The following is a 13,268-nucleotide window of genomic DNA, read 5'->3' as shown; positions in this document are numbered from 1 at the left end:
TCCTGTTATGTACCTATGATGTTGTAAGATGGGTTTATGAGAAAATTTTCATAATTTTGATGTAATATTAATTTTCACTTCTGGAGAACAAGAAAGAATATAAATGTAATTGGGTAATTGGTTAAGTAATAACAGCGAGATTCTAAAGCTTTTTTCCTTTCTCATTCTCCTGGCTGTACATGAAGTATCCCTTTCAGAACTATTGTAGTTAGTCTACTCTCCCACCAAGTGCTGTTGCAGAATTTATATGATATTTTGTTGGAAGAGTTTGTCAAAGGGCCCTCTCAAACTGAGGAGAAGACAGTGCAACAACCACCAGAAACCAAATTGGCTGGCTTCCTCAGATACATTTCTATGCAGAATTTGGCAGTTATCTTTGACTTGCTGTTGGATTCCTACCGAACTGCTAGAGAATTTGATACAAGGACTGGATTGAAATGCTTGCTGAAAAAGGTCTCCGGCATTGGTGGAGCTGCCAACCTCTACCGCCAGTCAGCAATGAGCTTCAACATCTACTTCCATGCCTTGATCTGTGCCATTGTAACAAACCAGGAGAACATAACTGCAGAACAGGTGAAGAAAATCCTCTTTGAAGAGGATGAAAGAAGCACTGATTCATCCCAACAGTGCTCTTCAGAAGATGAAGACATTTTTGAAGAAACAGCTCAAGTAAGTCCGCCAAGAGGAAAGGAGAAGAGGCAGTGGAGGGCCAGACTGCCATCTCTGAGTGTCCAGCCTGTCAGCAATGCAGATTGGGCTTGGCTGATTAAAAGGCTCCATAAACTGTGCATGGAATTATGTAACAACTATATTCAAATGCACCTGGATGTGGAAAATATTGCCGATGAGCTCCCAGTCTTCAGAGGTGATCCTTTCTTCTTCCTTCCATCTTTCCAATCTGAAACATCAACCCCATCTACTGGAGGTCTCTCTGGGAAGGACACCCCTTCAGAAGATGACAAAAGCCAGAAGAGGGACTCACTCACAGAGAGTGCCACTCCTAAGGGAGGAGGCGGAGATATGCTGCTGCTTCCACCACTAAGCCCCAAAACAGAAAAGAAGGACCAGGGCAGGAAAAAAGAATGGTGGGAGAGTGCTGGCAACAAAATCTACACCATCGCTACAGATAAAACCATATCGAAGTTAATGACAGAATATAAGAAAAGAAAACAACAGCATAACTTGGCTACTTTTACCAAAGAGATGAAAGCAGACAAGAAAGGAGACCCACTAAACTCAAGGGGTCCAGATTCACCTCTTCCACAAAGGCCACAAAATCTGGTTGATCAAGGTCAAATGAGGCATTCCTTCAGTGCAGGCCCAGAAATTTTGAGACAAGAGAAGAGACCACGATCCGGGTCAACTGTCAGCTCACTCAGTATATCCATTCGGGATGGCGAGGCACAAATACAGGTAAGGAAGCAGGGCCCACAAACCCACCACATTACAAAGTAACAAGAGTTCTCTGTCTTCATTTTGTTTCTGATTTTGGTATGATTTCACACCATGCTTCTTAGCACTATCAAGATGAAAGATTGCTCTCAGAGAATGAGACAATTCCTTTAGAAGTAACCATGATCATTTCTCTTAAGGACTATTCAACCTCTCTTGAATGGGCAGAGCTTTGTGTGTCATTTTTGCCTGGGTTCCACTTCCTTGACTTGCTGCTGTAAGATTTAGTGGAAGACCAACTGAGGTCTTCCTTGCAAGGCTTATCTACATTAACAAGAAAACCTGGACTCACCTCAAATCCAGCACTGACTGTCTCCATGATGCACAGGGACATTCTGTGAATATCCTGGGTTCTCTGGCATTACCCAACTTTGCCCTGTTTTAGGGGGGAAAGGGTGATCCTCTTAAGTTTGCAAAAAAAAAAAACTTGGAGCTTCAATGCAATCAAGGCCACCTCGGCCTGATCCTCTGTCCAAATAGGCACTGCCTCCATCACCCTTTCCTTATGGTGATCAGTGCAGGGGAAGGGGATGTCTCATCCCCATGTCACTGCCACCACTCCCCACTTGGCATGGAGCTCATTGCAAACATGTGATCATTGTAGTCATGTCTACTGAAGTCAGAATGAAGTGTCTGCACAACCAGCTTTCTTGCAGGTTGAACATATCCTCCTTTCTGACATCAACAAATGTGATAGGCAATAGCCAGGCTCTCACTCAGAGCTCTGTGAATGATGGGGAGCAGTAGCGACAACAACCAAGACAATGTGACATCCAAGGCCAATGTGTTACTGACCTGGCTGGACACTGGCTCCAGATTTTGCACATGTGTAGGATCCAGGGCTGCTCTAGGGCAGATATGCAATAGAGAACCCTGCCCAGTGTAGACACTGCCTTAGTCATCTTTGGTATGTGAAATAGGATAGGCAACAAAGCACTTTTGCAAATAAAGATGTCAGAACCCTGCTACTAGAGCCTGGATGTGGCTCTGAGTTTCAGGGTCACTGACAGTGATAAGACACCTGCGTCCCAGGACTCGGAGGAGAAACGGCTGATGGACTTGGCGGGGAATTTGCGCGGGGTTTTACTGAGCGGGAAGAGACTGTTCAAATGAGGGGGAGGGTATATAAAGGAGGGTTGGCCGGAGCCTCCCATTCTTGGCTTTTCTGATGTTCATGTTTCCTACAGTAAAAGTTCCTGGTGATACCACAGAGAGTCTCGTGTGTTCATTCAGGAGCGGCTGTGGTGAGCTGACACTAAGCCAAGAATACGGACACCATCCCGCTGTAGCGGTGAGGTGTAACATGCAAGTGGAGGATGAAGAGCTCTTGGGCGCCGGAGGAGGAAGGTCGGAAAGGGCCACTCCCGAGACGGACGCTGAGTTCCACCAGCTGGCGGCCCTGGCGTCATCCACCGCTTATGCCCAGCCAAATGGGGTAATCCAGAGGCGCGGAGTGGTGCGGGGAGATAGCACCGGAGGAGAGGAAGGTTCACCTTCCCCAGGCCCGCAAAAGATGGTGTTTCTGGAGGAGAGGATGTCGGCGATGGAGACCACCCTGGCAGTGATGTCGAGGGCGATGGAGCGCCTGGCGGTTTTGGCGGAGCCGGAGCGAGGAAGGGAACTCCGGGCTAGCTCAATGTGGGACGTGAGCATGGGAAGCAGCCAGGGCTTTGCAGACCTCCCAGCACCGAAGGGAAGGGAAATGCGAAAGGAGCCCGGTGCCCGGCCCAAGATCCAAACGAGCCTGACGCGGGTGGAGGAGAGTGACGACGAAGGGGAAAAGCCTCCGAGAATCCCGGCTACGCTCCCAACTGAGACCCTGGTGCCCCTGGCGAATGCCGGGCGTGGCACAGGACAAAGGGAAGCAGCAGCGGGGCCCACTGGCCCGCAAGGGGGCTTGCGACGGGCGGAGAATTGGGGATTGCCACCACAGGGACCCCTACCGAGACGAGAGGAACTAAGGATCGAGTTTGGGGGAGAGTCCTCTGAACTGGATTTTTTCCTGACCACGGTGAGGGGCTATATGGAGGACAATGCCCACACTTTTAGAACGGAATCCAGCCGGGTACGGGCCATTGGTGCAGTGTTGAAGAGGGGAGCGGCCAGCTGGTACGTTCAACTACACGCGCGGCGCGACCCATGTCTGGGGTCACTCCGACGCTTTATGGGGGCCCTGGAGACCCGTTTCCGAGATCCACTGGAGCAGATCCGGGCGAGGGAGGAGTTGAAGACCGTCTCCCAGGGGCAGAGGTCGGTATCGGAGTATGCGGAGGAGTTCCAATGCCTCGCTGAAAAGGTGCCGGAATGGTCTGCAGTGACAAAGATAGAACTCTTCAAAGAGGGGCTCAGGCGGGAGATCCTCTCCTGGGCGGTGCGTCGTGATGAGCCTGACACACTGCGCGGATGGATTCAGCTGGCGGGGCGCATCGAGACATCGCTGGCCCAGGCGAGGAGGCACCGAGGAGGGCTACAGCAGCGGCCGCAGATGAAAGAGGGGAGCCGGAAGGAGGGATCAACCCCAGCCGGGAGGAGAACGGAGCCGACAGGGAACGTGAGCACCAGCAGGAGGGGCTGCTTCGTGTGCGGCCGTTTGGGCCACAGGGCTGCCGAGTGCTGGCAGAGAAAAGGGGAAGGCGGAGGCCCGCCCAAACCAAGAGCCGTGGCAGGGAAACGCGCCGAGGAAGAACCACCGATGAGGCACCACTCGGGGGGGTTGGTAAGTCAGGACAAAGCCATGATAGTGGTCCCCATTCAGCTGGAAAGTGGCAGCAAACAAGCAACCTGCAAAGCATTTGTGGATTGTGGATGTTCCAGGAACATCATCTCCCCTGAATTAGCCGAGGGATTGGGATGCGAAAGAACGAACCTAGAATCCCCAATAGCTTTTTCGCAGTTGGACGGATCCACAGCATCGGGATCATTAGCTAAGTACAGTACCGAAGATGTAAAGTGTAAGATAGGGAGTTGGGAAGGAAAGGTGTCATTTGTGATATCACAAATAGCCAGCTATAATGTTATACTAGGCATGCCATGGCTGGGGCAGGCCAACCCGCAAATCAACTGGGAGGATAAGAGCATGATCTTCAGGATGAAGTTGGAAGGAGGGAGCCAGGAAGTGGAAAGGGAGCCGGGGAAAAGGGGGGAGGAAGACTCTATCAGGATAGCAGAACTGGCAGATAAATTACCCCCAGAGTATCGGGATTTTGTGGACGTATTCGATGAGAAGGAAGCAGACAGTTTCCCACCGAAGCGGAGAGTTGAAGTGAAGATAGAGCTAGTCCCAGGAGCAGAGCTTCCTAAGGCAAAAATATACCCAATGTCGGCTAGGGAAAAGGAGGAACTGAGAAAATACATTGATAAAAACCTAGCGAGGGGTTTCATAGAGCCTTCAAATTCCCCTCTAGGGGCGCCTGTGTTGTTCAGGCGCAAAAAGGACCAAACGCTGAGGCTCTGCATTGACTACAGGGGCCTGAATGCAATCAGTTCTGGAAATAAATACCCCCTACCTTTAGTAAAGGACTTGATCGCCCAGTTATCGGAGGGACAGATATTCACTAAATTGGACTTAATTGAAGCGTACCATAAATTGCAGATTAAACCAGAGGACAGGTGGAAGACGGCCTTCTCCTGTGCATTCGGATTATTCAATTATCGTGTGCTCCCTTTCGGTTTGTGCGGCGGAGGCGCCGCGTTCATGCAATTAATCAACGAAGTGTTGCATCCATTGTTGTACAAGGGAGTCTTTGTTTTTTTAGATGACATATTGTTAGTATCTCGGACTAAGGAGCAACACATAGAACTAGTCAGGGAAGTCCTGCAAAAGTTGAGAGAAGCAAAACTGTATGCGAAGCTTGCCAAGTGCGAGTTCAATAAAGACCAGATAGACTTTCTGGGGTATAGGATTTCCTCCCAGGGAGTGGCGATGGACCCTGCGAAGGTAGAAGACGTGAGGGGGTGGGAAGCCCCCAAAACACGGAAGCAGCTGCAATCCTTCCTAGGGTTCGCAAACTTCTATAGAACATTTATCAAGGACTTTGCGCGCCTCACTTTGCCATTAACGGATTTGTTAAAGACTAAAGGCAGGGGAGAAACAGCCAAAGTGAAGGCCCCAGGGGCCAAACTGACCTGGACAATAGAATGCCAGGAAGCTTTCGAAGCCCTTAAAAAGCGTTTTACTGAGGAGCCTGTCCTACAGCACCCTGATATGTCTAAAGCCTTTGTATTACATTGCGATGCGTCAGACCGGGCATATGGGGCAGTTCTGCTACAGAAAGACGAGGGGGGGAACCTGAAGCCATGTGGCTATCTGTCAAAAAAGTTTAGCGATACAGAAAAAAACTGGCCGATTTGGGAGAGAGAAGCCTTAGCGATTCTAAAAGCACTAGAGTGCTGGAGACACTTTCTGGAAGGAAGTGGAACACCGTTTGAGGTGTGGACTGACCATAGAAATTTACAGTATCTAAGATCCCCTCGTAAACTATCAGCGAAGCAAATTAGATGGGCCCAATATTTCAGCCGTTTTGATTTCAGACTCAGATTCTTCCAGGGGAAACATAATATACTCGCTGACGCTCTCTCTCGGATGCCTCAGCACGGGGGAGGAATTCAGGAATCTGAAGGGAGTATTTTTCTTGATAAGCAATGGGGCCTGGCGGTACTAACTCGAGCACAAGCGGCCAAAGAAAACAAACGTACTGCCATTTCCACGGGGGGAGGAGAAATATGGGAGGAAGAGTTGAAGCGAGCGTATGGAATGGACAAATGGTTACAAACAAACAAAGAAAAGGGAGAATTGTGTGGGGATTTGGTGTTTGTAAATAAGAAATTGTATATTCCTGAATGTTTAAGACGAGAAATGTTAAGGAAGTACCATGATAACAAGGGTGCGGGTCATCTAGGCCCCACCAGGACCATTAAACTGTTGGCCAAACAATGCTGGTGGCCCGGAATGAGGAAAGACGCCAGGGGATACGTCACGCAGTGTGAATTATGTGCAGAGGGAAAAACACCACCGGGGAAGCCCCAGGGGCTATTGCAGAAGGTGGTGGAGCCCATGAGGCCATGGGAATGCGTAGCCATGGATTTTGTAGGCGAACTACCCCCCAGCAGAGGCCACAGATACATTTGGACAATATTGGACCTATTCTCAAAACAGGCACACTTTGTGGCTCTGCCAAAACTCCCTTCAGCTGAAAAACTTGCTGATTTGTATGTGAAGCATGTATATCGCCTACATGGGTGTCCCGACAAGATAATTAGTGACCGGGGAGTCCAATTTACTGCAAAATTTTGGGGAAAATTCTTACAGCTGTTAGGAGCAGAAAGGAACCTGAGCTCGGCCTTTCATCCCGCGACCAACGGGGGGGTCGAACGTACCCAACAGACACTGTGCCAATTCTTAAGGATGTACACCAATTATAGACAGGATGATTGGGCGGACCTTCTTCCGTTTGCTGAGATGGCTTTTAACGGGGCCGTACATTCGGCCACAGGTCGTGCCCCATTCGAAATAGTATACGGACAGGAGGTGGCACCTTTCCCCAGGCTACCCGAGTGGAAGGAAGGGGAGGGCCAGACCGACGAGGAATGGCCGGCCAAAATCAAGCAAGGGTGGCAAACCGTGGTAGAGGCATTGCGGGAAACACAAAAGAAGTACAAGCTCTTTGCGGATCGTAGGCGCCGAGAGGGGGACAAATTAGGCGAAGGAGATCTGGTTTGGCTGAGCACAAAAAACCTGAAATTGGGGTTCCCATCCAAGAAATTGGCTCCACGCTATATAGGGCCATTCAGGGTAGCAAAAAGAATAAACGAAGTGACCTATGAGCTGAGGCTACCAAAGGACCTAGGAAAGGTACACCCGGTATTCCATTGCAGCCTGTTAAAAAAGTATAAAGGAACTCTGGACAGCGGGGAACAATAGTTGTGTTTAATCTTTTCCTTCCAGGACGAAGGGGAGGAGGACGCCATGTCAGAACCCTGCTACTAGAGCCTGGATGTGGCTCTGAGTTTCAGGGTCACTGACAGTGATAAGACACCTGCGTCCCAGGACTCGGAGGAGAAACGGCTGATGGACTTGGCGGGGAATTTGCGCGGGGTTTTACTGAGCGGGAAGAGACTGTTCAAATGAGGGGGAGGGTATATAAAGGAGGGTTGGCCGGAGCCTCCCATTCTTGGCTTTTCTGATGTTCATGTTTCCTACAGTAAAAGTTCCTGGTGATACCACAGAGAGTCTCGTGTGTTCATTCAGGAGCGGCTGTGGTGAGCTGACATAAAGATATCCTAAAGATAAAAAGGAAAATAAATGCTCTCTTTTCCAACCATAGACATGCTGTCTTTCTCTTCTGGCCAGCTGCTCCAAAGCACTTAATGTTGAATGGCAATACTCAGTGGAACTGTTTAAGGGTAGAAAAATAACCTTTCATACTAGACCACTATTATTCTTAGTTTTGGTGCTGGATATTTTCTAAGCTCAAAACCCTTCTCTACATGTTGAAATACATGCTTCCAATTGACTGTGGTAATAATTGTGGTATTCAGCCAGGCACTTTTCCTTACTGTCTTCTTTGTCTCTTCCTACTTTACTTTAGGCATGGACCAACATGGTACTGACAGTCCTTAACCAGATTCAGTCCCTTCCAGACCAGATCTTCACAGCCCTCCAGCCAGCTGTGTTTCCCTGCATCAGCCAGCTGACATGTCATGTGACTGACATTCGGGTTCGTCAGGCTGTAAGAGAATGGCTGGGAAGAGTTGGCAGAGTTTATGACATTATTGTGTAATAGACACAGTTGGGTTACCAAGCAGACTGACAGCATCTAAGGCACTTCAAGGCATACGAATACAGGTGCAGACAGATGCAGTTGTAACTGCCTACTCGCTGTCCATTCTTAATAGGCAATTTTTATCACACACTGTTAACTGCTTAAGAGCACAATCGATTTTGCTCATGCCTGCAAGAGAATGTGATATGGCAGTATGGCTCATATGCCAAGTGTCACAAATAATAGTGCATATTAAATCAGAAAATGCCATTAAATCAGGCTGAATATTAAAACTCAGCATGTTAGATGCTGTGTATTTGTCATAGACAAAAATGTTATACTTAACTATTTCTCTGCAGGAAGAAAGGGAAAAAAAGATTGCAGTGTAGTCTCAATGCTGGCCATATGAATGGACACCTGCACCAAGTTAACTATGACAGAACACTGTCAAATTGCTTCTGTTTCAAACCTCCACTCTAATGAAAAAAGTTGATCTCTCAGAAATCAAAAAGCTTTACATTCAAAATATACTAGAGAGTACAGTGGATGTTAGGTGTTTTTTGTGTAGAACCTTGATGTGCCCTAAAATGAGATAAGCTTATACTTATATGCATTCATACAAACAGATCAGGGGGAAATTGGCAAACAGTAAGTAGAATTCAATTATGCCTGTTTAAAAAATAAAATAGGCAATTAGAAATAGGCCTTTCGAATCCCAATAGTGGCTACATATTCAGAAGATAGATTTTACTTTATTTGTCACATGGAGAGATACAGCTGTACAAAGACTTCTTAGGCAAATTTTGTACACTTTCTTGCCAACCTTTAGGTGAGTGTAGAAACAATTGCTTAATGGATACCACGGACTTTGGGTGGTTTCTTTCCCTCTGATATCTACCTATAGGTCTTCAGGAGAGAAAAGGAGTAGTCATAAATATGGCTCTTCATTGTTTCTGTCAAAATATAAAACATTAAAACTTACCTACTCTCTGTTCCAAATAGTTTCCAGGAGGTGAATAATTGGATATTCTTCATAATTCTATTTTCATACTCTGGGGCCATGCTACTGTACAATTATCCTACTAAAATTATTTGGGGAAAGAAAACAGAAGTACTATTTGGAGAGAGAATCCTTATTGTTATCACACTCTGTACTTACAACTACCTTGAAAGGTAGTTTAGGTTAAAAGGCCAAAGGTCACCCTATGCATTTTACAATTTGGCAGGCATTTAAATTGAGATCTAGCACATTGCCAAATACTTCACATAAATCATACTGTGTCTCTAAAACCCTTATCTTAAACCAGATTAATGCACATAAGTAATTATAAAGATGACTAGAAAATGAGTTTTCAGATAGGGGTGTAGCCATCTCATGTTTATTTGCTGCAGTTTATATGCTGTCTTTCTCCTGCTGTATTCACAGTGAATCATATCTTACAATAATGTCTGACCATTTCAAGAAACTGTAGAGAAAGAAAGGAACACTGAGCAATGTTGGGTATCTTGATCATTGTATGAAACAGTTCTGGAAAACTATGGGCAGTTGGTCTTAGCTGAGTTATTGGCAAAGGACTTGCTGTTTCATCTTTCCTTCATCTTTAGCAGCGAGAATAGTCATTAAAGGACATCTCTCCCAGAAAGGAGGAGCTGTACGGGAGATAGTCCCAAATGAACCAAGAGGAGTAGCTTATATATCATAACAATTCTAGGAGAGTAAAAATAGATTTATAGTTGGTCTTAGTAGACTTTAAACTACTAAAACTCAGCTGCTGGCTGTCACAGGTCAGCCATTTGGAAAAAGCATCCCAGAGTTCCACATGCAGGTCCATCATATGCCATGGACATCTGAGTGATTCCTGCAGTCCCTCTACTCTCTTTTTTAGGTCATTGTTGGCAAGCCTGACCTAAGAAGAGAGGCAAGGGAACCAGCAAAGTAGCCTATTATTCATATGGGCAACTTAGGATCAGTATCACAAAAGAAGGCAGCCTTTTGTCCCAACACTGATTACTGGTCTCACTAGGGAGCCAAACAGGTGTAAGAGTCTGTCTTAGCCTGGTTTACAATGCATTGCCATTTGCCTTGAAGAATAACATTATCATTTCATTTCTCCTTCTTCTCTCTTCCTTTGATAAGTTAACGGAAGACTATGAATGTACAGGTTGTATCAGCTGCTGAACCTTTGTGACTAGCTAATACAAAGTTTGAAATTCTTTGTGAAAGAAGTTGCTGCTGTACCCCAATCTGATTGTTCTGTTCTGTTTTATTTTTCAGTGCAAATATGCAGTGTTTCTATAGCTCTCTTTGTAGAGCTGGATTTTTTTTAAGGGAAACATTTTCAAGTAGTGCACGCCTACGTCGTTTCTTAGTGGAATTTTATATGCAACTCTAGTTTGTTACTATAATAAGCATCTCTGTTTAACAGAGTAACTTTGGAGAGAGGCAGGCGCACCCCTGGTTTTTGTGTGTGTGTTTGTGCTACACAATGAGGCAAGTGCAATATATGAACCAATGTTGTGAAATACACATGCTGAAAAGAGAAGTGTTTTGTGACAAGGTGATGCAGCCATCATTGCATGAACAGCAAAAACTGTAGTGTTGTTACCTTTCTTAATGGAGATATTAAGTGTTATTTGCCACTAACTGGAACTGTCATTTCAACCTCTCCATCTTGTTGCTGATGCCATGTGGATGAGATGTTTTTGTCCACCAGACTACCAACCAGACAAGGATGTTTTCTCCACATGACATTAATCCTTTTGTGAGAGTTATCGGGTATAAATCATAATATGTGAGCTGGTCTCAAGCAAACTGAAACTTGCAGACATTTATTAATAAGAAACAGGGCTGGCCTTGTCATTCAGCAGGATGACAAATGAGTTTTGGGGAGAGGACAAAGCTCTGTACGTCTTGTCGTCTGCCCTGCACCAGTATAGTAGCCTGCTGCACTCAGGCACAATGGAAGATATTGTCCTATCATCAGTCAAAGGTTAAACGATCAATTCAGTTGGCATCTGTATGTAGAATATGAGTTGGGGAGCTCCGTCTTCTCCTTTAGCTCAAAAAAGTCTATTTCTCCCAAACTGGAAATTTTTCTGCTTAGGCAATCCAGCAGAGAAAAACCACAAGCATCTCATTTCAGTTCAAGGGATCATCATATACCAGACATATAAAGTTGAGAGGGAAGAATGGAAACTCAGTTTGATTATGTTTGACTTGTCAAGAAATAGAGCTCCATAGCATTCATTTGGGAATTGTGTAGTTAACGTCTTTTTAGTGATAAATGTAAGCATAATTCCACCTTATGTTTGTGTATAGATTTATTTTGTTGTTGCTGCTTCTGAAGAGTCAACATTCCCTTCCTTCCTCCCCTTCTGCCATTCCTCTTGGGCTCGTTCACACTTCACAATTGTAACACATTGATTCCACTTTGATTTTCTTGGTTCTGTCCCATGGGATCCTGGGTTCTGTAGTTGAAGGAGAGGCACTTAGCATTCTCACCAAGAAAGCCCCAGTGCCTCCATCATGCTATGAACTGTAGGATTCCAGAAGATGCCATTCAAAGGCTATGATTATGTGCTGTGAAGGGATCCCTTGTCTACTGTTCTGAGTATTTCTTTGCCAGTGTTTTAGAGTAGATGGGCAAACCAGAAAAAATATCTGGCCTAAGGAGAGTTTTAGCACAGAGATGACAGCTCTGTAAATAATTATTTTTCCCATTTCTGTCCAAGGAGAATACATTAGTTCTGTCTAAACTAAAAGGAAAAGTTTGCAGTGTCACTCTTAGATCAATGGAAATGCTTATTATAATGCAAGGAAATAATCCAACCTCTTGAGCACTTCTGGAAATGGTTGCTGCTTTAGAACAAATTATGCCAAACTAAGGGAAAGAGACTCTTTTTAATCTTCTTGACAAGAAATGAAAGCCCCCCAGGAGAGTTTGCATTCTTATGCCAAAGATCTAACTAACTCAAAAGTGACAATGACAAAAACAAAATTGACTTGTGAATCCAGTGGCAGCCCTAAGGAACTTCATTACGTATAGGAGTGTAGACATAGTAGAATCCAAGCAAGGGAGCAAATCTTTGGTCAACTACAACCTATTTGTGCCCTGAGCTTTTTGCAAGCACAGGTTTCTAAGCTTGGTAGGAAAGAACTACAGCATGGCAGTGATTCAGTGGGGTTGTATGTGGGCCCTTTTCCTCTTCGCAATCTATATATCTTGGCCATACAAAGTCAGCCTAAGCCTACACAGCTATTAGTAGCTGCCATGAGACTGCCCTTGGTCCATACCCTAGTTTTCCATGTGATTTTAAATTTAAAATATGACTCCACTAGATCCTGTTCCCCTCTATTTAGTTATTTCTGTGTCTATGTTCAAGAGTTCATTGTAAGCCAGTCCGCGAAATGTATTTTGTGTATATTTTGTTCAAAGGGAATTCTTAAAGGAAGATATTTTAAAACAAATTCTAACTATTTATGTTGCTTGTGTTGTAGAATAAAGTACATGCAAAACTAAAATATTTGCAAGTCGTTGTTTGTTTGTTTATCTTTCCCCAAAAGATGTCAATAATAGGAAAAATAGGCCAAGGTTGTATATCAAGCAAGCAGGATATGATGCTTTGACCACGGGGTTCTGTGTCCTCTCTGCGTCCCATCAATTGTCAAATCCCTGCAATCCAGATGATTAAGAAATAGCTGTTCTCAGGTTGGAGGGCAAGAATGAGGATACAGTCATAGAGACAGTGCGCCCTTTTTCTTTCTTCAGTGGGAGCACACAGCAGCTACGACTTTATTGTCTGATTACCTCTCCCCTTCCCACTGGTAACAACATAAGCAGCAACCTCTCCCAGGTCTAGGCAGCTCTGTGTGTGTAAAAAGTTAGAGAATAACCCTCTATGCCCTGTAAAAAAGATAGAGAGGGATACAGACACAAGTCACTTTTACACATTTGTGACTAACGGCATGTTGTCCACACTAGTCAAAGTTGCAAGGCCACCCCACTAACCCCACCCAAATCCTGACCATACTTCCATCTGTAATTCTGGAACATC

General features: G+C 45.4%; 1 protein-coding gene across 2 annotated transcripts in view; it reads left to right on the top strand.

The window, feature by feature from the left end:
* Positions 1–12,735, top strand: part of arfgef3 (ARFGEF family member 3) — a 94,103-nt gene extending 81,368 nt beyond the window's left edge. For both annotated transcript variants that reach the window (XM_062978251.1, XM_062978252.1), the window contains 2 exons: positions 186–1,413; positions 8,040–12,735. In XM_062978251.1, the coding sequence (XP_062834321.1) occupies positions 186–1,413; positions 8,040–8,231 (1,420 nt within the window). In that variant the 3' untranslated portion in view covers positions 8,232–12,735. The remainder of the gene's footprint in view (positions 1–185; positions 1,414–8,039) is intronic.
* Positions 12,736–13,268: the final 533 nt, after the last annotated feature.

Source organism: Anolis carolinensis, chromosome 1 (genome assembly GCF_035594765.1).
Source record: "Anolis carolinensis isolate JA03-04 chromosome 1, rAnoCar3.1.pri, whole genome shotgun sequence".
In the NCBI taxonomy this organism is placed as follows: domain Eukaryota; kingdom Metazoa; phylum Chordata; class Lepidosauria; order Squamata; family Dactyloidae; genus Anolis; species Anolis carolinensis.
Note: the sequence above shows the minus strand (reverse complement) of the source record. Positions and strands in the feature narration are given on the sequence as shown.